Below are 25,305 nucleotides of genomic sequence, written 5' to 3'. Positions count from 1 at the left end.
CCAAAAGTGGCCTAACCAATGTCCTGTACAGCTGCAGCATGGCCTCCCAACTCCCATACTCAATGCTCTGACCAATAAAGGAAAGCATACCAAATGCCTTCTTAAATATCCTATCCACCTTCGACTCCACTTTCAAGGAGCTATGAATATACACTCAAAGGTCTCTTTGTTCAGCAAGACCCCTTAGGACCTTACCATTAAGTGTATAAGTCCTGCTAAGATTTGTTTTCCTAAAATGCAGCACCTCGCACTTATCTAAATTAAACTATATCTGCTACTCCTCAGCCTAATGGCCCATCTGATAAAGATCCTGTTGTAATCTGAGGTAACTATAATCTGAGGTAACTACACCTCCAATTTTGGTGTCATCTGCAAACTTACTAACTATACCTCCTATGTTCATATCCAAACCATTTACATAAATAATAGAAAGTAGTGGACCCAGGACTGATGCTTGTGGCACTCCACTGGTCACAGGCCTCTCGTCTGGAAAACAACTCTTCACCACCATTCTCGGTCTTCTACCTTCCAGCCAGTTCTGTATCCAAATGGCTTGATCTCCCTGTATTCCATGAGATCAAACTTGTTAACCAGTCTCCCCTGGGGAACCTTGTCGAACGTCTTACTCAATTTGATGGAGTTTAGAAGGATGGTTGGGTGGAGATGGCAGAGGGGTGTGGGGGTGGTGGTGGAATCTCACTGAAACATACAGAATACTGAAAGGCATGGATAGAATTGACATAGACAAGATGTTTCCACTTGGAGGAAGAGACCAGGACATGGGGCACAGCCTCCAAGGGAAGTGAGATGAGAAAGAATTTCTTCAGCCAAAGGTGGTGAATCTGTGGAACTCTTGCTACAGAAGGCTGTGCAGTGCATGAAAGAGAGAGATAGATAGAATCTTAATTAGGAAGGGCTTCAAAGGTTATGGGGAAAAGCAGGAGAATGGGGTTGAGAAACATATCAGCCAAGATTGAATAGTAAAGAAGACTCAATGGTCTGAATGGACTGATTCGGTTCCTATATCTTATGGTCTCATGGTATAAGATGAAACAGTCTGCTGGATTAATGTCCCATTCACCACCTTCCAACATCGACTCACTCCACATCAGCATACAATGGCAACAAATGCATAGCTGTAATTCACAAAGACTCCTCAACCTTAACCTCCAAACCTGCAACTTCAATCAGCTGGAAGGACGATGGCAGTAGATGTCTGGGAACCCTCCAAGCCACACACCATCTGACATGGAACTGTGTCGTTGTTGTTTCACTATTTTTGAATCAAATTCCATCATCCTTCTCAACAGCACAGAGTTTTTTTTATTCGTTCATGGGGGTGAGGGTGTCATTGGCAAGGCCAGCATTTATTGTCTATCCCTAATTGCCCAAAAAGCAATTAAGAATCAACCCCATTTCTGTGGGTTTGGAGTCAGACCAGGTAAGGATGGCAGTTTCCTTCCCTAAACAACATCAGTGAAACAGGAGGATTTTTCTGACAATAGGCATTGGATTCATGGTCATCATTACACTCGTAATTCCAGATTTTTTAAAAATCAAAAATCATTAGACCCTTAATTCTAGACTTTCTATTGAATTCAAATTCCACCATCTGCCATGGCAGGATTTGAACCAAGATTCCAAGAATATTACATGGATCCTTGGATTAACAGTCACATGATTATACCACTAGGCTACCACCTCCTTTCAATACCAAATAGGCTGTAGACTTTCAAAGTTCACACTATCTTTTCAGGGGCAATGGGACTCCAAATATCAGTCTCCTTTGTGTCACGATGTCTCACAAAGTAATCAAAAGAATATTTTTAAATAATTGTGTAATTTTTAAATAATTCAATGTAATATTTGAAAGGGAGAGTATAAAACAGTAAATATGATCCTTGATTTGGGTAGGCTTGACTTCACTGGGAAGAGACAAGGACTGCCCTTGACAAAATGTCAAAATCTTTGAAAAGGGTTAAAATGACATGTGGTCAGGTTGGATTTGATATAAAGAGAACTCAATGTGATATAGCAATGGTTTCTATCCCTAATATGCATGAAATCTATTGCCAGAAAAAGCATCTATGAACAACTAAATGGATTATCCATCTTACCTGCACATCCTTGGACACTAAGGGAAATTTAGCATGGCCAATCCACCTAATCTTTGGACTGTTGGAGGAAACCGGAGTACCTGAGGAAAACCCATGCAGATCTGGGAAGAATGTGCAGACTCCACATAGACATGTAGAGAAACTATTTCAACCAGAAGGCAAGTCTAAATTAAGAAACACTTCTATAAACAGGGGAAATAGAAGTCTAGCGTCTGCTTCTGTAAATAGCTACTGATCCTGGATCAATCAATATTTTTAAATTTGAGATTGACTTTTTTTGATTAATGAAAGCTGTAAGTGATTTGGAGCAAAGGTAAAGGCACATGAAGTTAGGTTGCAGATAAACAATGATCTGATTGAAAGTTGGAACTTATGCTGCCAAATATATTATTCCTGTTCTTATGGCTCTATTTTTCCTTTGATATTTTAAAGCGAGGCCTTGTTTATCCCCTCAAATGGTCATGACTGATCCCATAGCAATTATTTCTCCCAGTTTCCTGGTCTACGTGGTCTCCACATTTGTCCCTCAACCCCAAAAATGTGAAGCATGTACCTGATTATTTAATTCATTGCTGTTTGTAGGGCCTTGTGAAATTTGAGGTGTGGATTTCTGTTCATGACTAAGTGTTATCTTTTAAAATACTTACTTGGTTGTGAAGCACTTTGTGATGTTCTGAGGTTGTGAAAGGTCCATTGTTTTCTTTGCACTTATAAACAATTGACATGACAGTACTGCACTTGAGAACTATTATCATTTCAAAATCATACCTCCGAATTTAATATCATCAGGAAATACCAATAAATGTGATGGTTGTTTCTTTACAAATAATCCCTCTATAAATAACTATTTATTATAATGTTATACAATTCAATAATTATGTGATTAATAGACATTGACAATTAATTATATTGTAGGTTGTAGATTAGTCATTAATTAATTTTATCACCTTGGAAATGATTGTCTGAATCAATCCAAACATATGGCTTGGAAGTCTCTTTGTACAACTGCTTTTAAACGTTTTAAGCAAAATAAATGTGAACAGCCTTAATTTAGTTCCTAATAAGTATAAGTCTGCAGCATAAAACTGTGTTAATTTGACAGTGTTCCAGAGAATTTCTATCGTGGAAGGCAATATTCTGAGACAAAGATTTGGACATATTCTGATGGAGCTTTACCCTGTATCAACTGTTGATCTTGGCGTGCTCAATGTCATTCAGGAAGTCAAGCATCTTTTGCCTCAATAAGCACAAAATTCAGTGTATAAGTAATGATTGCTGCATAGTCCCATTTGTGTTTAAGTTCCAAAATAAAATGTGTTACAATCATTTTGACTGACCTTCCAATTAACCTAGCCTGCAACATAAAACTTCTGAAGTTTGACACTGTAAACGTAAGTTTAGCAATTAAAATCAGGTCAAAAGGCTTGGAATTGATGAAATGGAAAAATCCCCTCGGTGCTGTAAGGAATGCTCTTCAGTGATAATGGTGCAATGTCAAGCTGAAGTGAGAGCAGCTCAGACAGAGCATCCAACTCAGGGATACCATTATTGCTTTACAGAAGGCTACTATACTCTATGGCAAAAGTGAGGACTGCAGATGCTGGAAACCAGAGTTTAGATCAGAGTGGTGCTGGAAAAGCACAGCAGGTCAGGCAGCATCCGAGGAGCAGGAAAATCAACGTTTCGGGCAAAAGCCCTTCATCAGGACTATACACTATGCCACAACAATATGGTGACAGGCATTTAATGTAAATAGGTAGTTCAACTTGCATACAGATAAAATTCAAACAATAATTTAGTTAAAGGAACTGTTCATCCGATCCTATTAAAATATTACTGAACTTCAAAGAAATGCAATCAGTTAGCAGTGTTGTTGCTAATATTAAGATTCTATCACTAACATGTTGTCAAATTAGCAGATATTTTCTAGAAAGAAATAATTGGCTAAATTTTACCCATCTCTGGCTCAGCTACCAGCTTTTCCTGAGTGGCCAGGATTCTTGGCATGGGCAAACCTTACTTCGGGAAAACATCCCAACAGCAGTGGGAGGAGGTCTGCAATCCTGCATTGAACTGCTGTAAAATACAGGCCAATCATTCGGAGCAAGTAGAACTAAATAGAGGAATAGCCCCTCTATAGCCAAGATCATCAACTGGTATCTAGCTAGGCTTAAAAGGCTGAGATGTTAAAATGCTGTTGGTGCATTTCCCACCTTTCATAACATTATTGGTGGGATCCAACATGTACTTATAAACATCAGGCTTGAATGACATCTTGTCGTCTGCCCAGGAGAGTGGATGACAATTGCAGAAGATGCGGGATCTGATCATTTTCTGGTGATCAGTAACTCAAAGCAACTTTAACTTCCACATTACCTGCCTCTTTCAAATGTACAAAATGAAACTACCTTGAAAAATATCTGTTAGTTGGAGGAGACTTTTATTCAATGATAACTTGTGGAGAAAATTCAGAATACAGAGGGTTAACCTGGTCTTGTACTGTTTATCTTCCATTGGGCATAATAAATGTACTACTGGAGTCAATTTTACCAAATGTCATTGAAAATGATGGAACAGTGAAAAGTTTTTTTGATTAAAAGGCTATATACGTGATAAATATTATTTCACTAATATTCATCTTATTTGGGTTGAAAATAATAGAGAAGTAATAGAGGATTTCGAAATTAGTCATTCTACAATCATTACTGGCTATATATTTTAACTGCCTTGGGGAATCCAGGTTTTGAGTGTAATGTCAGTTTCCAGGTTTTGAGACTAATAGCATGAAGGTGATACATTTTACTGAGCTTGTTTCCATGGTCACACTGAGCTCACTCTATTTTTGATATTTTGTGTTTCCAATTGAGGTAATGGTAAGGACTATCCTCTATACACCAAAATAGGATTTTTTCTGGAAGGGTGAGATTAAATGGACTGAAAGATATTCTTTGTCGGAACTTATCTTGTGGCAATTGAAAACTTGAACATGTACTGTAGTGAAGAGAAAAAGAAAAATCACAAAAATATCAATTTAATAAATAGTTCACGTAGAGGCTTGATTAGGTTATACCTTCTGAAGCCCTTGGTTAGGAAACAGATTTGACAACATTCTACATGGATTAATTGACTCGAGGCAATCCTAATGGGAAATGTTACTTGCAGGCTCTGGCTTAAGGGAAAAAAATATTAGCTCTGGTTCTTTATTGAAGAATAGGATCACAATTGTTTAGTTGCACCATTTACAATGTTTATACTTGAAAGTACATATGATTGCAATATTATTATTGTCAATCCTTTCATTCATTAATGGGATGTGGGCATTGCTTCTAGGCCAGCATTTATTATCCATCCCTACTTGTCTAGAGGGCAATTAAGAGTTAACTATGATGTCATAGAGGCCAGAGCAGAAAAGAATGGCATATTTCCTTCCCTACAAGATACTGGTGAACCAGATACGTTGCCATAACGATCAACAGTGGTTACATGGTCACTGTTAGGCCAGCTTATTATTATCCCAGGTTTTTCAAAATTTAATTTAAATTTTACCATTTGCCATAGTGGGATTTAAACCGATGAACCTAGAAAACTAACTTTGAGTTATAGATTATTAGTCCAGTGACACTACCACAATACCAACACTTTCCTTTGTTATTGAGATGATGCAGAATCAGGTCCATTTAGAAGCTATCAATTATCAAAGTGGAAAAGCCAGCAGTAATTCTATGAATGAATGCAAGGGAACCCAAAATGGAAATGAAATTAGAATAACTATGATATTTTTAAATAACTTTTGCATCTCAAAAGTTACCGTGTGTTACCGTGCATTTAAGATTGCACGGTCACAACAAACTATTGGTCTTAATTTAGTGCAAAACAAGGGCAGCATCGTGACTCAGTGGTTAGCACTGCTGCCTCCCCACACCACAGACCTGGGTTCAATACCCACCCTTGGATGATTGTCTGTGTGGAGTTTGCATGCTCTCCCCGTGTCTGCATGGGTTTCCTCCCACAGTCCAAAGATGTGCCTTGAGGAAGGGTTACTCGACCTAAAAAGATAATTCTAATTTCTCTTCTCAGACCTGCTGAGCTTTTCCAGCAACTTATGATTTTGTGGAGGCTAGGTGGATTGATCATGCTAAATTGCCCATGATGTCCAGGGATGTGCAGACTAGGTGGGTTAGCCATGGGAACACCAGGGGTACAGGGATAGTGTCTGGATGGAATACTCTTCAGAGGGTCAATGTGGATTTGATGGGCTAATGGCTTCCTTCCACACTGTAGGGATTCATAAAAACTTCCTTGTATATCCTTAATATATTAAAACTCGTATTTATGCAGTCTTCCTACCAAATCCTAAGATTACAAATTCCTGTGTCTACACGAGGACAAGTGCAAACTTGTCACCCTGTAATTATATTCTTCTCCAATGGAGAGGCATGGCAGTGTCACCACTGATGGGTTACATAATTGCTCAGGGTATATGGTTATAACAGAAAGATCGCATTTCGCATTGCAGTAGCATGGGCAGGATTTTTATGTTTATCGCATCCAAGTCCTGATGCAGCTGAACTTTCAGGAATTGGCCAGGAAGCTGAAATCTTTGGTGGCATTGTCAGGAATCTATTGTTTTAGGTAATAGTTCTGAATGATGACATTAAAGTTGTACTAACCTCCACACAAACTGATGATGCCATACAGTTTTTCGGTGCAGTCTACCACAAGTTCCTGATGGAAACAGACTTTCCATCTCTGGCTTCTTAGATTTGTTATATTGGCTAATTCATTCAAGCCATTGGTATCTCTTGCTATCGTACAATATGCTACGTTTTCTTGGGCTCGATAAATGAATCTTCTTGTTAAGACTCATCAAATCTATCTGTAACAGTGACAATTAGATAGGCCTATAGACCCAGATTAGAAAGGAGGATTGGTGGCAAAGAACTGTCCCAACCACAAGCCACCAGCAGTTTGCCTTCAGAACTGAACATAACATCTGTGCTAGACACCATTGCTGATTCTTGCAAGATGATGGTGGTAATTTGACCCAGACGATTAAAAAAATCTTTCTGAAGACATTTCATTTTTCCATTTTCAGAACATTACTGCTTTAAGATGTAATAGCAGCCAAAACACAAAAACTAACAAGTGGTTGGAACATTAATGGGGGCAACAACAGGGTAACAGTAGCACCCCAGAGGAAAAGCTTCATCTAAGTGTTGGTTAGAGATACAGGGAAAAGAAAAACAGCTTGAATCTGGAAGAAGATTAGATTAGATTACATTACATTACATTACAGTGTGGAGACAGGCCCTTCGGCCAACAAGTCCACACCGACCCGCCGAAGCGCAACCCACCCATACCCCTACATTTACCCATTACCTAACACTACGGGCAATTTAACATGGTCAATTCACCTGACCATGATAAAAGCTGACCAAGATAAAAGCTCGCCACTCTGGGAAGAGAGAGAGAGTTGTTGAAGAAGACTGCATTTTGGAAATGATTGAGAACTCTGAGAGTTAAGTGAGATCCTAAGAGGAAGGATGAGAAAAACTTTAAATAATGGTGCAAAAGGCCAGGCCTGGTTTTAATGCCAATCCACTTTGCAGTTAGGTGCATGAGTTCCCAACCTGGACTAAACTGCTTCAACTAAGAAACTCCTGGCCTATCAGTTTGCAGGGAGAACTCTTCCAAAAGGTAAATGTGCATTTTTGTTTGTCAAATTAGGATCAGAGACCTTTCTCCCAACCTGTTTGGAACGTCAGGACCATTATATCTGTGGATGGATTAGTTTATAATAACACTATAAAGTTAAGAACAACATTCATGACTTTTAAAAATACTTGCTGAAATATAATAGCACCTTTTGTTTAATCCCCCTCTTGACATTCAAAAACATTCTGGATCGTGCCTTGCCATAGCCAGTCTCATGGTGATGGGTCAGTATTCATTAACGCAGTATCACATATCCAAAGAAGCAAAATGGAATGACAATGACAAAAGTGAGAGTACAAACTAATTCTCATTGTCAGGACTCTGTTAAGATTGATTACCATCACAGTGGACAGCTGATGGTACACTTCAAGCACCTGGTAATCAAGGAGACCAGATAAATTCATCATTGAACCCATACAGTACACATACATTAATGTGAGATGATTGGAAGGACTGGATATGTTGAGAAGCTGGAGGTGGAGGGGATGCCAGGAGGCATGTAATCCCAGGTAGGAATGCAACGCAACCCCGGGGTACCATAAAAATAACTTTGGAACCTCGACTTCCCTTTAACTGGAGGTCTGCAACAATCCCTTCAGGCACTGCTGGTTCACATACTGAGCAAGTGCCATGGCTTAGCACACATTCCATCCATTGATGGTTAAAAATTGTATCAATGTTGTAGTAATGCCAAGTGACTCTGATGTGCATGGGTTAATGAGGTATCTGTAAAAATCATGCTGCTAATATCAAATACTCCATTAAAATGATTGCAAGCTGAATGCCAACAGGAACAGGGCAGTCGGAGCTGCACCATGATTTTCAATGTGTTACTATCCGGCACTAAAGCCAAAAAATCTAATTTGTTAATCCTTTTGCATCAAATGTTTTCTTTGCAATTTGAATCTTCATTCAGATATAGTTCAAATAAATTTAATTTGCATATCTTGCACATTAAAGAATTCTCAATAATTTAAAATTGATAATATATTTGTTCAACTTCATTCAATAACAGTTCAGCTTTGATGAATGAAAAATTGGTCATGTTTTTGATATTTATCTTGGAAAGTAATTTATGCAAACTCTTCACTAAACCAATTGTTGCCAATAGTTTAGTATAGTACCTGATAGAATATAAGGGACGGATGAATAGGATGAAAAGTCAGTTAGTTAGTTTGACTTGTGAAAATATGAAATATGTCTTTTGAGTCAAACAGCCTATAGCCTATTTCATGTTCCTAACATTGATTACATTTTTATTTTAAATGTCCAATCTTACAATGAATAATACCTTGAGTTCAAAAAGATAACAGCAAAAAATATTGGATTGATTTTTTAAAAAAAAATTACCTGTTGTCAAAGAGACCATCAGTGGGGAGTACATGTGTGTTGTCTTTCCCAACCAGGAATTTTATTCTATCATAGAAGCGTCTTGGGGGATGCAGGGGAAAAGGCAATTGACTTTGTTGGATCAGGTCAAGAGGGTCAGGTGATCCTTGACAAAGCTGACCAGTGTAACAAATTGTTTGTTTGCAACAGTCTGGGTCCATACAGTCTGTTAAACCATCTGGAAAGAAAGAATGAAATATGAGGCAGTGTTTTAAAAAATGAATGTTTTGGTTCCAAGATAATATTATTTTTCTTCTGCCAGCATGGTGTACATAGTGCACTGACACAGGAATTTTCCTTTCAATTCTAAAATTAGCTCAGGGCTGTCAGCTGTCTTACCTCCATCCATTATGTGCTTTAACTTGTTACTTTTGAAATATCTGAGGTGCATCTTATTGAACAATTCACTGCTCTTGCTGATAGTACTGACTGTTATGTTTTTGCCAAGTTGTCTGTATAACTTATTTACCTGATTTATCACAGTACAATATAGAGATGACTCTAGTTCAAATTCCTAAATGATTTATTTGTAGAAATTGGAACATCTCAAGTTACAGAAGTTTCCAAACAATGTGGTCTTTGTTGGATACTAGATCCTTTCTGGAACTCTCTTTGTGGAGCCAGTTCCAAGACACTCTAGCTCCACCAGATTATTTTCAGTCAATCAAATAGAAGAGGCTCAGTACCCAGACAAAATAACCAAATCCAAAATAATTAAATCACAGAACAATGTATTGACTTATCCTTGGATGTAGTTTCTTGGTGAACAGGGAATCAAGGGATATGGTGAGTGGGTAGGAAAATTAAATTGAAGTTCAAGATTAGGCACAAATGGCAGAGGGGATTCAATGGGCCACATGGTCTAAAGCTGCTCCTATATCTTGTGCATTCTTGAGAATCTGTGCTGATTATAACTTTCCTAGTTTTTTGCATATTGTGTCAATTATGTCAGCTAAACTGATAGTTCAGCTAAGAGCTCTGTGGTAAAGACATCATCTATCCAGGTTATTCTAGTTTCCCTTTGTTTGCTGTAAAACTGTAGGTTTAAGAAAGTCATGAGTGTAGATGCTGGAGATCAGAGTGAAGATGTGTGCTGCTGGAAAACCACAGCAGGTCAGGCAGCATCCGAGGAGCATAAGCTCTTTATCAGGAATGTATGTATGTAGTATAATAGAAGCATCCAACTTAGCAAGTTTCACTGGTTGAGCTCATGATTGCTCTGTATGGTTTCTTTCAAGGTCCCTTATGTCCATTGAAGGTACACTCCCAAGATCATCCCCTACTTGAACATCTGCCTTCCCCACCTGTCCTTACCAGCCAAGTTCTTCATACATGCTGCAGCGTCCAGCCAAGTTGGCTGGTGTGTAACTGTAAAGTTATCCTAAATTTCAGAGTCCATTGCTGAAAACCTTCTTTGGGGCTGGCTGCAATCCGAGCTCTGGCCACCACTCATGTTGGTGTAGGCGAGACCACAAAGCTGCCAGCCTTTTAATGGTTTGACAGCTCTCAAAATTTGGATTCCTCTCTTGATGAGGGAAGAAGGCCCACCTCAAGCCAATTAATGTTGCAATGTTATTAGACAGGATCATTTGCATTAATGGGAAAGAACAGTCCCAATTTGAAAATCTACAATTCTGGCTGAGAAAGATCTCTTTTCAGATCCTCATAGTGTCTTCTAATTTGTCTGTTTACAGTTTGAAGGCGGTACTGTTATTCATTAGCCGTTTTGAGCTCACAGCCTGATAGAATATCTCAATTTTTCCTGTCCTGCTCTCTGTAATGAATAGAACTGTGAGATGCTTCTTTTGTTATTTATATTGTACTTGTCTTCACTACACCAGATGCCCCTCAGTTATGACAATTACTTGAGTTTTCACTGTTTATTATTCAAACTCAGTTCTATAAGTTTTTTTAACATTAACTGATCCAATTTAAAAAATATCACAATAAGAGTAGCTCAAAATACTTAGTGGCTGTTTGCACAAGCTTTTTATATCTCTTTCATTCAACTGAATTCTCACACACTTCTGATGTGGCATGAGTAATTCAACAATAATTTGGGTGCCCTTTTCCAAGTAATTACTTTATATTTCATAGCTCTCAGTATAGATTAACTTGCTTCTTATAAAAATATCTCCTTAGGTTATCAATGATGATGACAGAGCTCTTCTTTTCCAATTTGCATCTGACAACAGTACTGTAAGCATGACAAATTGGGCACAGTGTTGGGTCAGTAGCAATGATACCTGCCCCAAGCTAAAAGGTTCCACTTTATGAATCCAAATTCAGTAGAGCATGAGCTTCATAAATGGTACTTTATTCTCAAAAGTTGAAATTCCAGTTTCAAGTCTACTAGACTTAAGGGCATAAACGTGTCTTGACCGCAATGGCTAACAGTGAATTTTCAGCCCATTTAAATTCCACCTGACTGTCTTTTCCATTTCGATAAATTTATACCCTTAAGACTCTATCAGATTCTCATTGACTGTTGATGGAAGATAACCTTGTCAGTTTAAATCAACATCATGCTAATCCAGATTTTCCAAAAGGAAGCAATTGCTACAGCATACAGTTGGTATCAGCTTTCTTAGTACTTTGAAACAAAAATGGAACATCACTTGCATTATATTCTTCCTATCAGAACAGCTTTATAAAATGGCTCCCCAAAGTGAAACATGAAGGCTTGCTATTATTATGGAAATAATTGCAGTAATAAAATGATAATATAGCAAAATAATAGAAATAATTGCGCTTCATTGAAAGGTGAGTTGGACGACAAGTTGTAGTGACTGCACATGCAGCAGTAAATTCAACAATTGGGAAGTTAAAATCAGAGTTGACCTGTTAATCAGGAGGTTTTGTGATAATGGTTTCTTACTGAGACACTCATTATCATGAAATGCCCACTAAACACATCAAAAACATGTTAGGGCTTCTTTATCATTAAGCATTAATTAATTATTAATATGAGTTAATTATTGATTACTTTATAACAACGCTCTGAAAATCAGCTTATATATGTTCAAGATTTTAGATTGTAATTTTGTTGGAGATTTTAAAAGTGGAGATTATTTTTGGCAAGTCGTGGAAGTTAAGAGTATTGCTTGACCCCAAGCAGGTCAACAGCAAAGAACAATTTCCTGAAAAGGGTTAAAAAGAAACTAGAGATTTTTCAGGCCAATATGGAACACACCTCAATGTGAACTCTACTTTTGGTAAAACTATCAATTAGTATGTAGTTCTCACAGCTTTATTTTTTTGCTTGGAATGTAATAACCTATATACACATTAACGTTGGAGTTGCCTAACTGCAATGAGAGCTGGCAATGGTGTGACAGGAATAATTGCAACATGAAGTCCCACCATTGCCAGCTCTCATTTTGTATTCAGAGACCTTTTAATGTCATTTTCCATTTTCAATACATGAATTCGTTTGCAGTTAGGCAATTCCATTCCCAAACTTTGGGTCAGTATTTTGAGTTTCAGTGGCAGGCAAGTCATTATGGTTTGTTTTGAAATTGATTCCAGTCATAACAGACTACAGAATGCCTTATGATGGTTTTTGAGAACAAGGACATATTGCCCTATTGTGATATTAAAGGTACCACAGTGTTCATGTGTATATAGGTTATTACATGCCAAGCAAAAAAATAAAGCTACATGCCAAGTGATACTTTTCCCAAGAGTAGAGTTCACATTGAGGTGTGCTCAGTATTGATCTGAAAAATCTCCAGTTTCTTTTTAACCTTTTTCAGGAAATTGTTTTTTGTTGTTGACCTGCTGTTGAACAACTTAAGTCAGCTGAAAATAGTCATCTGAAGCAATGTGTGCATTTCACAGAGTCATAGAGATGTACAGCACAGAAACAGACCCTTCAGTCCAACTCGTCCACGCCGACCAGATATTCTAAATAAATCTAGTCACATTTGTCACATTTGGTCCATATCCCTTTAAACCCTTCCTATTCATATAGCCATCCAGATACAATTACGACATTTAAAAGATATCAGCTGCCACCACTTCTCTGGCAGCTCATTCCATACTTGCACAATCCTATGCACGAAAATGTTGCCCCTTAGGTCCTCGAAGAGTTACTTGGCGCAAACTTAATCTGCTCCAATGCTGCCCAGCCCTTCTAAGAAATTCTGGTAGCTTTGTGGGCGTTACGGTGGCACATTGGTTAGCACTGCTGCTTCACAGCACCAGAGACCTGGGTTCAATTCCCACCTCAGGCGATTGACTGTGTGGAGTTTGCACATTCTCCCAGTGTCTGCGTGGGTGTGCTCCGGTTTCCTCCCACAGTCCAAAAACGTGCAGGTTAGGCGAATTGGCCATGTTAAATTGCCTGTAGTGTTAGGGGCAGGGGTAAATGTAAGGGAATGGGTCTGGGTGAGTGGCGGGTCGGTGTGGACTTGTTGGGCCGAAGGGGGCCTGTTTCCACACTGTAAGTAATCTAATCTATGTCCATAAGGAATGAGATATATAGTAATTGGACACATTTATTGAAGCCAAATGCAGTTTGTAAACTGCTGCAGTCAAGATTACAACCAGATTTGTTAGGGATAGTTTCTATTTCTAAATCTCAATTATTTCCAAGCAATAATCAAATACATCTATTTGATACAAATCCATCTGATACAGCATTTACAATATCTATCACTGAGGGGAAAAATACCTTACTCCAATTAGCAATCAACACTTTCAGGAGACAAGGGGTAGAAGGATTAATGGTGATGGCAATTAGCAAGGAGGTCGAAAAGCAATTTGCAGGTGACAATCGCATTACTCTGTCATGGAAGGTCCGCTTTTATTTCATAAGTGAGCAGTAAGATGAAATCAGATTAGAACTGCCACAAATTAGAAACTATTTGCTGAATTTTCCCAGTACCTGAATGGTGTTGGTCAAGGTGCTTGAGTTGGGAAAATATGGTGAGTTCATAAAAATGAGCTCCTTGAAATTTGGAAAAAATAATGCCTGATTTTCCACTTAAGGTTTAAGCAGCAAGGTGAGAATCTCACTAGTGAGCCGTCAGAGGCCTATTTGCATCTTTTAGTGGTTTATATCATCTCATTTATTTGAAATTTGCTAGACTCTCATGCAGCAAAGAGAAATTACATGGCAACAATTCCCAAGATAAAAGCAAGAACGGGTAGCTATGGCTCCAGCTCTTCTGGGCCCCCATCTTGGCAACAGTATCCAACATCTCAGGGCATGCTCCATGGGCAGTGATTGCCTGCAACCTCTGTCCATTCAGGCTGATATTGGTCACACCAGTCTCACCGCATCATCATTATGGCTCATCTCTGATCCACTTACCATGTAGTGCTCCACTTCAATGTTGTACTCTGTGCTGCAAAGGCACAGAGAAATTACAGAGGAACAATTATGCTGGACAGTCTTGTAAAAACACCAACATCCAGGGGCTGCCAACAGCTTCCAATAAAAAAGCTGCAACAGAGGGTTCTTTCAGGACATGGTGGAGGTACAGGATACCCACATCTTTTGTCCATTTGTTCCAGATGAATGAGATGCATTGCCATCACAACTTTCAGATGTCCCTGGAAATCTGTCCCAGAATGATGCCATCTGCTGAAGGGGAACTTGAAACCTCAAAGAGTGGAAGGACATCAATCCCGGTAGCCACCATGGTGATAGCCACGCTAATTTTTTAATGCAACTGTTGCTTCCAAGGATGCATTTCTGACCTGTGTGGGATCTCTCAATCCTCAACTGAAATATATCAAGCCTGTTACTGATGTAATTTGTGCCAGATCACAGTACTTCATCTCAATTCCTCATGAAAAACGTAGCAGACTTCGCAAATGGGCAAAATGCTGGTGACAACACATGTGTTGACAGCACCATATCAGAATGTTGCAGGCTTCATCAATTGAAAGGTGTTGAATTTTAGCACTGTATAATCCATTTGCGATCATTGATACTACGTGTTAGAAGTCTGTGCCAGGCATATTGGAAGCTGCCATGCCTTATCCTTGAGAGCATCAGATAGGACCTGGCAAACATAGTCTGGGGTAATAGCTACTTGCAGGTAAATTTACATTTGGAAAGTGGGAGTCTTTTAAAAGTAGTATCATGAGAGTTCAGGGCCAGCATGTGGAGGCTAGTACAATTGCAACATTTGCAACATTTAAAAGGCATCTGGATGGGTATATGAATAGGAAGGGTTTGGAGGAATATGGGCCAAATACTGGCAGGTGGGACTAGATTGGGTTGGGATAGCTGGTCGCATGGACGAGTTGGACCGAAGGGTCTCTTTCTGTCCTGTACATCTCTGTGACTATGACTCTGTGACATGCAACTCCAGTAATCCAAGGGGAAAAAATCAAGAGAATTCTGAGAATTAGCAGGAAGAGATGTATTGTTGCAACAGACCCAGAAACAACTGCTACTGAGAAAATAAAACTAAAAATCCTGGTTCTGTGGGAGCTTGACCCCACTCATTCAGGCTGCTTCTATTGTTCCAACTTTAAAAATAAACAAGGCTTCACAAACTGTTTACTTTATGAGTTTTTGATAGACATGTCGTCACCTTAAAATCTTCCTTTGAAAAAAGGACAATCAACCTCTTAAAGCCATAGTATTGCCACAGGTGCCACAAAATATCTTTGGCAGATAGGATTAAGAAAAACTCCACAGTATTTCTCAGTATATTAAGAGAAAATAGGAAGAGTGGTGCATATTAGAAACCTTTGCATGAAGCCAATAGATGTTGGTGAGGTCTTAAATGAATACCTCTCATCTGTATTCACAGATTTAATCCAGATAAATGCATTTTGGAAGTCTAATAAGGTAAGAATATACACAATGAATGGTAGGTGCCTCGGGAGTATGAGGAATAAACACACATTGGTGCAGAAATCCATAAATCCTTGAAGGTGTCAAGGCAGTTAGGCAGGATGGTGAAGAAAGAACAGCAGGTCAAGCAATATCAGGGAAACAGGAGAGGTGACATTTCAGGTTGACTTTTTCCAGCTCTATACTTTATTGACTCTGACTTGCCAGCTTCTGCAGTCTTCACTGTCTCCAGGATGGTGAAGAAGGCATATGGGATACTTGGAGAAAGTGAGGACTGCAGATGCTGGAGATCTGAGCTTAAAAATGTGTTGCTGGAAAAGCGCAGCAGGTCAGGCAGCATCAAAGGAACAGGAGAATCGACGTTTCGGGCACAAGCCCTTCTTCAGGAAACTTGGGAAGTCAAGTATGGGATACTTGGCTTCATTAGCTGGGACGTAGAATATAGAAACAAGTCTTAGCACAACTTTATAATATAAACAGTGGTTCGGCCACAGGTGGAGTACAGCTCTAGTCATCCCACTATCTCAAGGATATGATAGCACTGGTAAGGGTTCAGAGGAGATTCACTACAATGTTGCCTGGGATAATAAGTCTCAGTTAGGGATGGATTGGATTTGTTTTCCTTGGAGCAGAGGAGGCTGAGAGTGGATTTGATTGAGGTATATAAAATTATGAGGGGCACAGATTGAGTAGATCGTGAGAATCTTTTCTCCATGGCAGACATATCCAAGACCGTCAGGCCTAAGTTTAAGTGAGGAGTAAGTGTTTTAGAACAGATCTGAGAAAAAAAACATCACCCAGAAGTTGGTGGAAATGCTGAGAGTGTAGCAGAAGCAGGTACTATCGCTACATTTAAGAAACATCTGGATGAGCATTAAAATGCCTGGGCATAGTAGGTCATGGGCCAAATGCAGGTAAATGGGATTAGTGTAGTTTGGTGTCTGTTGGTTGACAGAGACATGGTGGACTGAAGGGCCTGTTTCTATCCTAAATGACTCTATTATATTCCTGGCTCATTTCAAGGACTGAATGCTGAACAAGGATGACTGGGTGACAAGGGCTACCCTCTGCAATCATGGTTGACCATTCCATTACGCAACCCCTTGATTGAGAACTTGGTATAAACTGATTGCAGTCCATTTTTCCAACAGAGCCATCAGGGAAAAGGCAATAGACCTCTTGAAGATGAGGTTCCAATCCTTCAGTGAGCTTGAGGAGGCCTTGCAGTGAAGGCCTGATGGAGTGTGCAGCATAATCCTAGCATGCTGCACTCTGCACATTGGAAACAGACAAAGAGGGGGTGAGAAGGATGCTGAAGAGCTTGTAGAGTGATAACAGTTTCCTGCATGTGAAAATGAGGACAATGAGCTGGAGAAATATCACTTTAAATGCAATAGAGTACAGCATTGTCAGGCACCACCAGCCAGACAGAACTTAATTGGCACCTTGCTCCAAAGATGAGAGCTGAGTGCGGTGATCATTTATTGACCGTCCTTTTGTTATTATTCAAAAGGCAAGCAGTCTCTGCCTGTTCTCAAAAGCAAATTGAGCTTTTTAAGTTTGTCTTTACTTCACTTTTGCTGTTTCTCAACGAAAATGAATGTTTTCAACCATCTGAAGGCTTTGCAGCACATGATACTCCCAGATTGAATAATGACAAGATGTTATACTGTGCAGTGCATTGGAGAAAGATTGGCAATCCTCAGACAAAGTATGGCCACCAAGGATGGGTTGCCTGTTCAGCTTGATTCTTGGAACTGCAGTTACAATGACAGTTAATCATACAGGTGATGATGAAGCGTCAATACATTTATAAATGTGAGCATGCCTTTGTAACTAAATGCCACCAATGTGCCCTCAGAAACTTATTTCAATTCCTTTCTGCTACATTTATTTTGAAGGGCTATCCATGGCCAACAGCATTTGACCTGATTCATGGCTGAGCTTTAAATATTGCACCAATGCAGTGAATCCTGGGAGACCCTGGCAGTGGCAAGTTCTTGAGCTGCTGGTGAGTACACCATAGTATAAGTATGATGCTATAGATGTGTGGTGAACATATTGAGGTGAACCACCTGACCCCCCCCAAAACTGACACTTTGCTGATTTTTGGTAAAATCCAGCCCATTATTTTTAAAGCTTCCACCATTCACAATGTTTAACTGTAAGAGATCTAAGAAAAACAACTTGATGAAGTTAATTTCTTTACAACTGTTCTCAGCTGTAAAAAAAAGGAAGATTACATCACAGAATACTTTCACACCGCTATGTTCATGTCATCCCCTCCACTGGAGCAGCTCAGCGACTGGTACTTCCACTTAACAGGACTGTCTCTGTGACCCAGTAAACTGAAACTACTTCTGTAGCTTAACCAAGAAACCGGCTTGCTGTTTAGTTCCTTTAATTTTTTAAAATCTAAATATATTCTTGTATTATGTAAGAAGCAATTCCTTTAATTTGAACAGTAGGTATGTGAAAAGCACAATATAAATGCTGACTGTATTTCTGTATTAATGTGAGGCAAGAAGAATTGAATGATTTCCAACACAGTTTGAGAGAAGTGTTTTACAAACATTATTTATAACCATGATGACTTTCTGTGTACAATCGATCTGGTGTTAAGTTCAGAAAATAATTAATGAGGCATCTTACAATTTGTAAATCATCCCTGACAGTAGACGTGTACACCAATCCTGCTTCCAAATTCTTTGGGTGAATCTGTAAATAGTCACGTCCATATGACTGATGGCCATCCTATCTGCTGTGTAGTACTATTAACTGGCATGCCAATTTATAGACATAGACCCATCTCTAAGCCATTTTAGGAGAGTCTGGCTACGGGGTGGGATTGGGTCACACAGTGGAATGAAACTCCCCTGCCCTTTAACTAGACCTCTTAGTTATCCTATTAAGACATGTGCAGACACTGACTGGTATTTCTCATTTGGGAATTAATTTCCTCTGCTTGTGTTACACTGCAAATGCTGACGAGATGCAGTTTCATCCTTAAAGAATGGGATATATAGTTATTGAATACATTGGTGACTTCTCTGGTTTATTAGCAGAGGCAGAGAGCACAAACACAAGGTGGTGATGTTGCATTTATACAAGACACTTATTAGATATCAGTTAGAGGACTGTGTACAGTTGTGAACGCTGCACTATAGGAAACATGTGAATACGCTGGAAAGAATGCAACAGCGATTTGCAGGAATGAGGAATTCAGTCATGTGGATAGGTTGAAGAAATAGGGCCTGTTCTTCTCAGAGTGAAGAAGACTGAGAGGATATTTCATAGAGATTTTCAAAATCATGAGCATCCTAGACAGAGTAGATGGCGAGAAGCTGTTCGTACGCGGAAAAGAGAAAAGAATGAAAATGCATACATTTAAATAGGTTTGCAAGCAAAATACAGGTGATGTGAGAGTAAGCTGATTAATTTGATTTACTGTCATGTACACCTAAGTTGTAAAGAAACTAACTTCGTCAAGTGAAAAGCTTTGTTTGTGAGCAGTACAGGCAGATCATAGTAAGCAAGGACATACAGATCATTGGGTGAAAGGTAAAAAAGTCTTGGACAGAGTAAAGAATACAGGTTACACCAAATATTAACAAGATCAACATTATATGAAGTTAGAGAATCCATTCATCAGTCTAAACATTTCACACAGCAAGTTGTTAAGACATGGAAGTATGGCAGAGGCAAGTTCAATTGAAGAATTCAAGAGGGCATTGAATGATTATTTGGATATAAATGTTATGCAGTGACATGGGGAAAAGACAGCAGTTTAGCAGAAGGCAATAGAACTGGTGCAGGCATGATGGGCTGAATGGCTGCCTTTTGTACCTCACAATTCTGTGATTCTATCAAGCAGACTGGCTCTGACTCAATTTGAGCAACGTCAGAGGAGATTGGTTAGTTTGCACTAAAATATCCCAGAATAAATAATTCAGTTTGTCTTTCCATTAGGAATCCACTTGTGCTTATTTCTTCAACCAACAACAGAACTTAACATTGGTGCATTAATAGCAATGAAGTCAGCTTCTTTAATGAAAGGCTTAGGGTTCATATTAGAAATTAGATTGAGCAAAGTGCCTGATATCTCACACCAATTTATCCTAAAATAGGTCTTTTTCTTATACTTAGTTGTGCTTAAATATATTTATAGTGAACTTCACAAAAAATAATACCTTATGCATTGTTAATGTTTACCTCGAAAATCTTTTATGCAATATCATAAAAATGAATCAAATGTAAACCCTTTATGTATGAGGAAAATTTAATTAAAGCTACTCAGAACACTTCAATTTCTTTCATCTTCCCAGGAATAGTGCAGATTCATCATCCTAATCATTATGCTGTCTTCAATGCATGAAATAGATTTAAATGAACAGTGCAGCTACATTTTGTTCGAGATGATCTCAACCTTATAATAGTCTTGAATAGCTAATTTCATGGCAGTCATCATTAAATAGTGAATTCTTAACGGCAATGTCTTAAAAAAAATCAGAGTCCACTTGTCAACCAATCAGCACTCTCATCTCATAATATCATTGTTGTTTTCTGTTTATTTTGATATTTCTTGAGAATTATCCTGATTGGCACAAGACGAAAAGCTTCAACAAAAGCGATTTTTTTTCTGCAAGACTCAAGTTTTGCACATCCAATCAACTGTAAATTCATATAATTCTACGACATTGAGAAAATTCACCAGCATGAAGAATTCTTACTGAAAAAAATGCTTGAATTTTATCTCCTGGCGTCGGGGTTTTTACTTGGATTTATGCTTCATAGACAAAACAAGGATATGTGAAGTGGCTCTCATAAAATGTGGCCTAATTAACAGAATTCCTACAGCTATTTTAGTATTCAACTTAAGGATCAATCTTGAATGATGATTTAATTGCAAGAACGAAAAGCATTAATTGTGTTTATTGTAAATAGCACAGAGTGCATGATGTTTGAAGTATTCACGAAACAGCAGTTTAAAAATATACTTGCTTATTTTGTTTTAATGAGGAGGTAAACCAGCACAAATGGAAATATTAGTTTTGTTTTCCTCACTTTTGTAAAGATGTTTTCCAACTTAATACAAGAACTACTGTTAATGGCAAACTTGGGATGTATGGGCAAGTTGTGCAACAAAGGGCACTGCAGTAGTTAACTTGATCAACAGTCACAAAGTCAAATATAAAAGATGCACTCTTCTGGGCTGAATTAGCTGATTTCAGAGAATCAAATTGTACTGAGGTGAGACAATTAGACTTCAAGGGCATGGGCTAAGTAGGGAAAATAATAAGTCACTAAGGTCCTCTTTTCCAATTTCAAAACATCGATCCCTTCTGGCAAGTGAACATAAGTTGCTCTGAGAAGTGTTGTTGAAACATTGAGAAAATTTTCCATTCTCTTCAGCAATGGTAAGAAATGTGAGAAAATATTGTGAAATTGAAAAACATATCAGAATCTTCACAGTGAGAAAATAAATTCTGATTTTGCCCTTAAGGTTTAAACAGTAAGGTCAGAATTTGGCAATTGAGCTGTGATGGCTTTATTTTCATGCATCACATTTCTAATAGACTAAGTTGAGTTAGTTCTCTTCAACTTCCAAATCTCTTCTTGCCAAGAAACCAGATGGTACCAATTCCTGACATGAGAGACACAGCAATTAACTAACAGTTGATTTCTTGCTTTTCTGGGTCTTCACCACAATGTCCCTACATGCTCCTCTCTTCCTTTACTCATTCTTTTAGGCATCACCAAAACTCCAGTCTCATCACAACATCATGCCTGCTTTCAGAGACATTCACACACTACTTCAACCCTTCAAGACTTCACTTTGGACTCATCTACTGTACCTGCATGCTTCTGCCAAGTTGCTTTGCTTACAAGAGCATACACACATTTTGTGCATCTACACATTGAATAGCTCTAAGTTTCGTTTCTTAGCACACATTCACTTTGCACTTATTTGAAGGCTGCTGGCCTCTGTGGCTCTTATTGCTTTCATGCACACAGGGAGAGGCAGGTAGCTAGTCATATCTCAATGCAGTTGTGTAGTCAAGGAGGTGAACATGTTACTGTATGATGATGTTTCATCAATGTCAAATCTGCACCGTGTGCCAGCAACTTAAGCAGAAAAACACATTGCATATGCTTCAACCAAGTGGCCATGTCTCAAAGTCTAAAGTGACTAGTCCTGAGAGGTGTCAGAGGGGACTAGAGGGTCCATCGTCAGGCACTTGGTCCTATCAGAGTCCAGGGATCTGAGTCTTTGCAATCTAGGCTTAAGGCCACTGCCTGAACTGCAAGCCAAGTGCGACCAGTCCAGCAATTACAGGCATGGTGTTAGTTATGGTGCTGTAGCGGCATCAGTCCAGGTTCTGAGCATTGATCAGTCAGGGCTCTACTTCAAAATCAGTCCAGCATTGGTCATGATCAATCCTGCAATTGGTGCATTAACTGTCAGGGAGTTTATCAGAGCCTATCCATGGAGTTCTGGGAAACATGGAAAACTCAGTCTCCGGATGGAGGCTGTTGAACTGGTTTTGAGGGGATCATTACAATGAAAAGGGGTAATTTAAGGCAGAAGCTGGGATCCCACGGAGAAAAGGAGGTGACAAGAACTCTGGGAAGAGACGTTTTCACAAGTAACAATCTTCACGAGAAGAGTGATTGGTCATCAAGTGGATGATAACTTTCAGAGACTTTGAAAAGTTTCTGGGAGCACACGGGGGACATTATTCGCTACATTAAATGGGGTGGAGAGAGCCTGATCTGTGGTTGGCCCTGTTGACCTGGAAGACTTGGTTTGTCATCACAGTCCCCCGCATTTATATCTCAGCCCCCTTGGCTCCCCCAATTCCACATTCCTGATGAAGGGCTGATGCCCGAAACATCGACTCTCCTACTCCTCGGATGCTGCCTGATGCTGCTGTGCTTTTCCAGTGGCACACTTTTTGACTCTGATCTCCAGCATCTGTAGTTTTTACTTTTTTCCTAACTGCCAGATGTACACAAGCTGGAATAAGCATTAATGGACTCCCTAACCCAGTATACCAACTGCCTCCGACAAGCTTGGCTGTGCACTTGGCCAAGTCACTAATAGCTGAGAACATGGAATTATCTTCTGCCTGGGACAGAAAAGATATTCGGTTTTCAGAAGTCCTCTGAGTGCAAGAGAATGAGGGTATTTCTTCCTTGATGAACAGCAGAGATTTGTCAGTGATGTGCTTGTCAGAATGTGCTCTCACTCCTAATCGAGAAAGCACCAAGGTGACAGCCTCAGAGCTGAAGGAGGGTACAGGAGGAAGCCTTGCTCGGAGCATTCATTGGCTTTCTCTGCAAAGATGCAGCTGCAACTGGTGGCCTCTGCCACCACCCTCTTTGAGGCAGAGGTTCACTGAGTGCTGCTAAGAAAGGAGAGGGAACTAATTGTGTAAGAGGGATAAACATTTGAGAAAGTTACAAATGAGTTCATTCTGGTGGTAATAAGAGAGCATCACTGAACAACACAATGAACCTTACTTGGTTGGGTGAGTGTTAAGGTCTCTCCATCCCCACACGTGTGGATGGACTCTTCTCCAGCCAAATCCAACATTTTTCCTCATATGGTATGACCAGCATCTGTCCACACTGCCTCCATGGTTTTCAACCTTTTGATCTGGCTGTGAGTAATTTCTTTCCACAAGACCAAAGGAAGGACTGAATATGAGGGAAGTGGATGGAAGAATAGCTAGTGGTGATGTTGAAGCAGGAGAGCTGGTGAGGTGTCCTAAGTGAGTCAGAATTGCAAAGGGTTAAGTGAGTGAGAGTCATTCAGTGGGCATGATGCATAAAAAAGTGAGAATTGTAGTGCATGTAGTGGCCCTGTGACCAGGCGGTAGCAGAGAGAAGATGGTGGAGCCTACCCTTACAATGTGGAGAAAATCATTAACCTTCCATCTGAACTGCTGTGCATTGTGTTTCACCTGAGACACTGCACTGACCCAGGACAATCTTTTAGTCCAGATTGGTTGAGTTTGGTGATATGACCTCTTCCATAGGTCAGCAGGAAAAATAACTGCTCTTCTTTCCATTGTTCTGTCCATGACCAGCTTTAAGTTCCTGTTAGTGAATCAAGGAGCTAACTTACCTTTCTGAGCCATTTCCTTGGGGATAACCAGGCCAGATCACAGTGTGAAGGCCAGTTCTCTGCTTGCAGTGCCTGATATTCTGTAGAGCTGGGTCTTAAATACAGTGCCATTGACATGAAGATAATAAAGTCCTGGCAGCAGTGATCAGCTTTTCTGCTTCTGCTGCAACATGATTCTCTGAAATGGGCACTGTCCGAATATATAATTAAAGAGATGGAGAGTGGAAGATTATATGAGAATAGGTGCCGTGGATCATAACAGACTAGGTGCCATAAATCTCACCAAAACAAACTTTGCCAAAAATGGGAAAATTCATCCACAGTTTCTCTTGCCACGGATACTTCCAGACTTACTGAATTTTTTACAGCACTTTCTCTTTGTTTTTTCAGGTCTCCAGAATCTTGTGTTTATTACAGACGGACGTCAGCTCAGAATTAAGGTATAAAGTTATTTTCGAGTAGAATAATTTTCTCTAAATTATAATTGGAAAACAAACCTTCTGTCTGAAGTCTGGCCTCATAAATATGAGACAGCATTTGGTGTTTGTGAAATTTGATGATATCAGATCACAGCCCTGAATTAGTTATAGACATATTGAATTTTTTTTTAAATAAGACAGACTGCATTGTGACAAAAAAGGAAGAGAAAGATTTATTAGCCAAGATATACGTGCATGTAAATTCTCAGAATATAATTCGGCGATGTCTGGAAAGAAATTCTAAATAAATTAATTGTACTTAGTTCCAAGAGGAATATCAGAGTAGAAGGATGTCAAGGGACTTCAGGCACAGAAACCTTAAAGAAACAGATGCAATGCAAAAACCAACTTCTAGTCTTCTGTGGTTGTGACAATAATGGAGTTTGATTATCACCTCAATAGAAACAGCTCATGTATGTTAATCATTGACTATGGGCATGATGTGAACTCAAAGAAAACAAGGTTAGATCTCATGGAATACAGGGAGAACTAGCCATTTGGATACAGAACTGGCTCAAAGGTAGAAGACAGAGGGTGGTGGTGGAGGGTTGTTTTTCAGACTGGAGGCCTGTGACCAGCGGAGTGCCACAAGGGTCGGTGCTGGGCCCTCTACCTTTTGTCATTTACATAAATGATTTGGATGCGAGCATGAGAGGT

General features: G+C 39.3%; 1 protein-coding gene across 6 annotated transcripts in view; it reads right to left on the bottom strand.

The window, feature by feature from the left end:
- The window catches only part of tenm1 (teneurin transmembrane protein 1), a 2,412,691-nt gene that overhangs the window by 142,549 nt on the left and 2,244,837 nt on the right, over positions 1 to 25,305 (bottom strand). For all 6 annotated transcript variants that reach the window (XM_043704862.1, XM_043704861.1, XM_043704865.1 and 3 more), the window contains one exon: positions 9,183 to 9,399. In XM_043704862.1, coding sequence (XP_043560797.1) covers positions 9,183 to 9,399 — 217 coding nt within the window. The remainder of the gene's footprint in view (positions 1 to 9,182; positions 9,400 to 25,305) is intronic.

The sequence above is a fragment of the Chiloscyllium plagiosum genome, chromosome 15 (assembly GCF_004010195.1).
Source record: "Chiloscyllium plagiosum isolate BGI_BamShark_2017 chromosome 15, ASM401019v2, whole genome shotgun sequence".
Classification (NCBI taxonomy): Eukaryota; Metazoa; Chordata; class Chondrichthyes; order Orectolobiformes; family Hemiscylliidae; genus Chiloscyllium; species Chiloscyllium plagiosum.
This window is presented reverse-complemented; position numbering and strand designations above follow the sequence as displayed.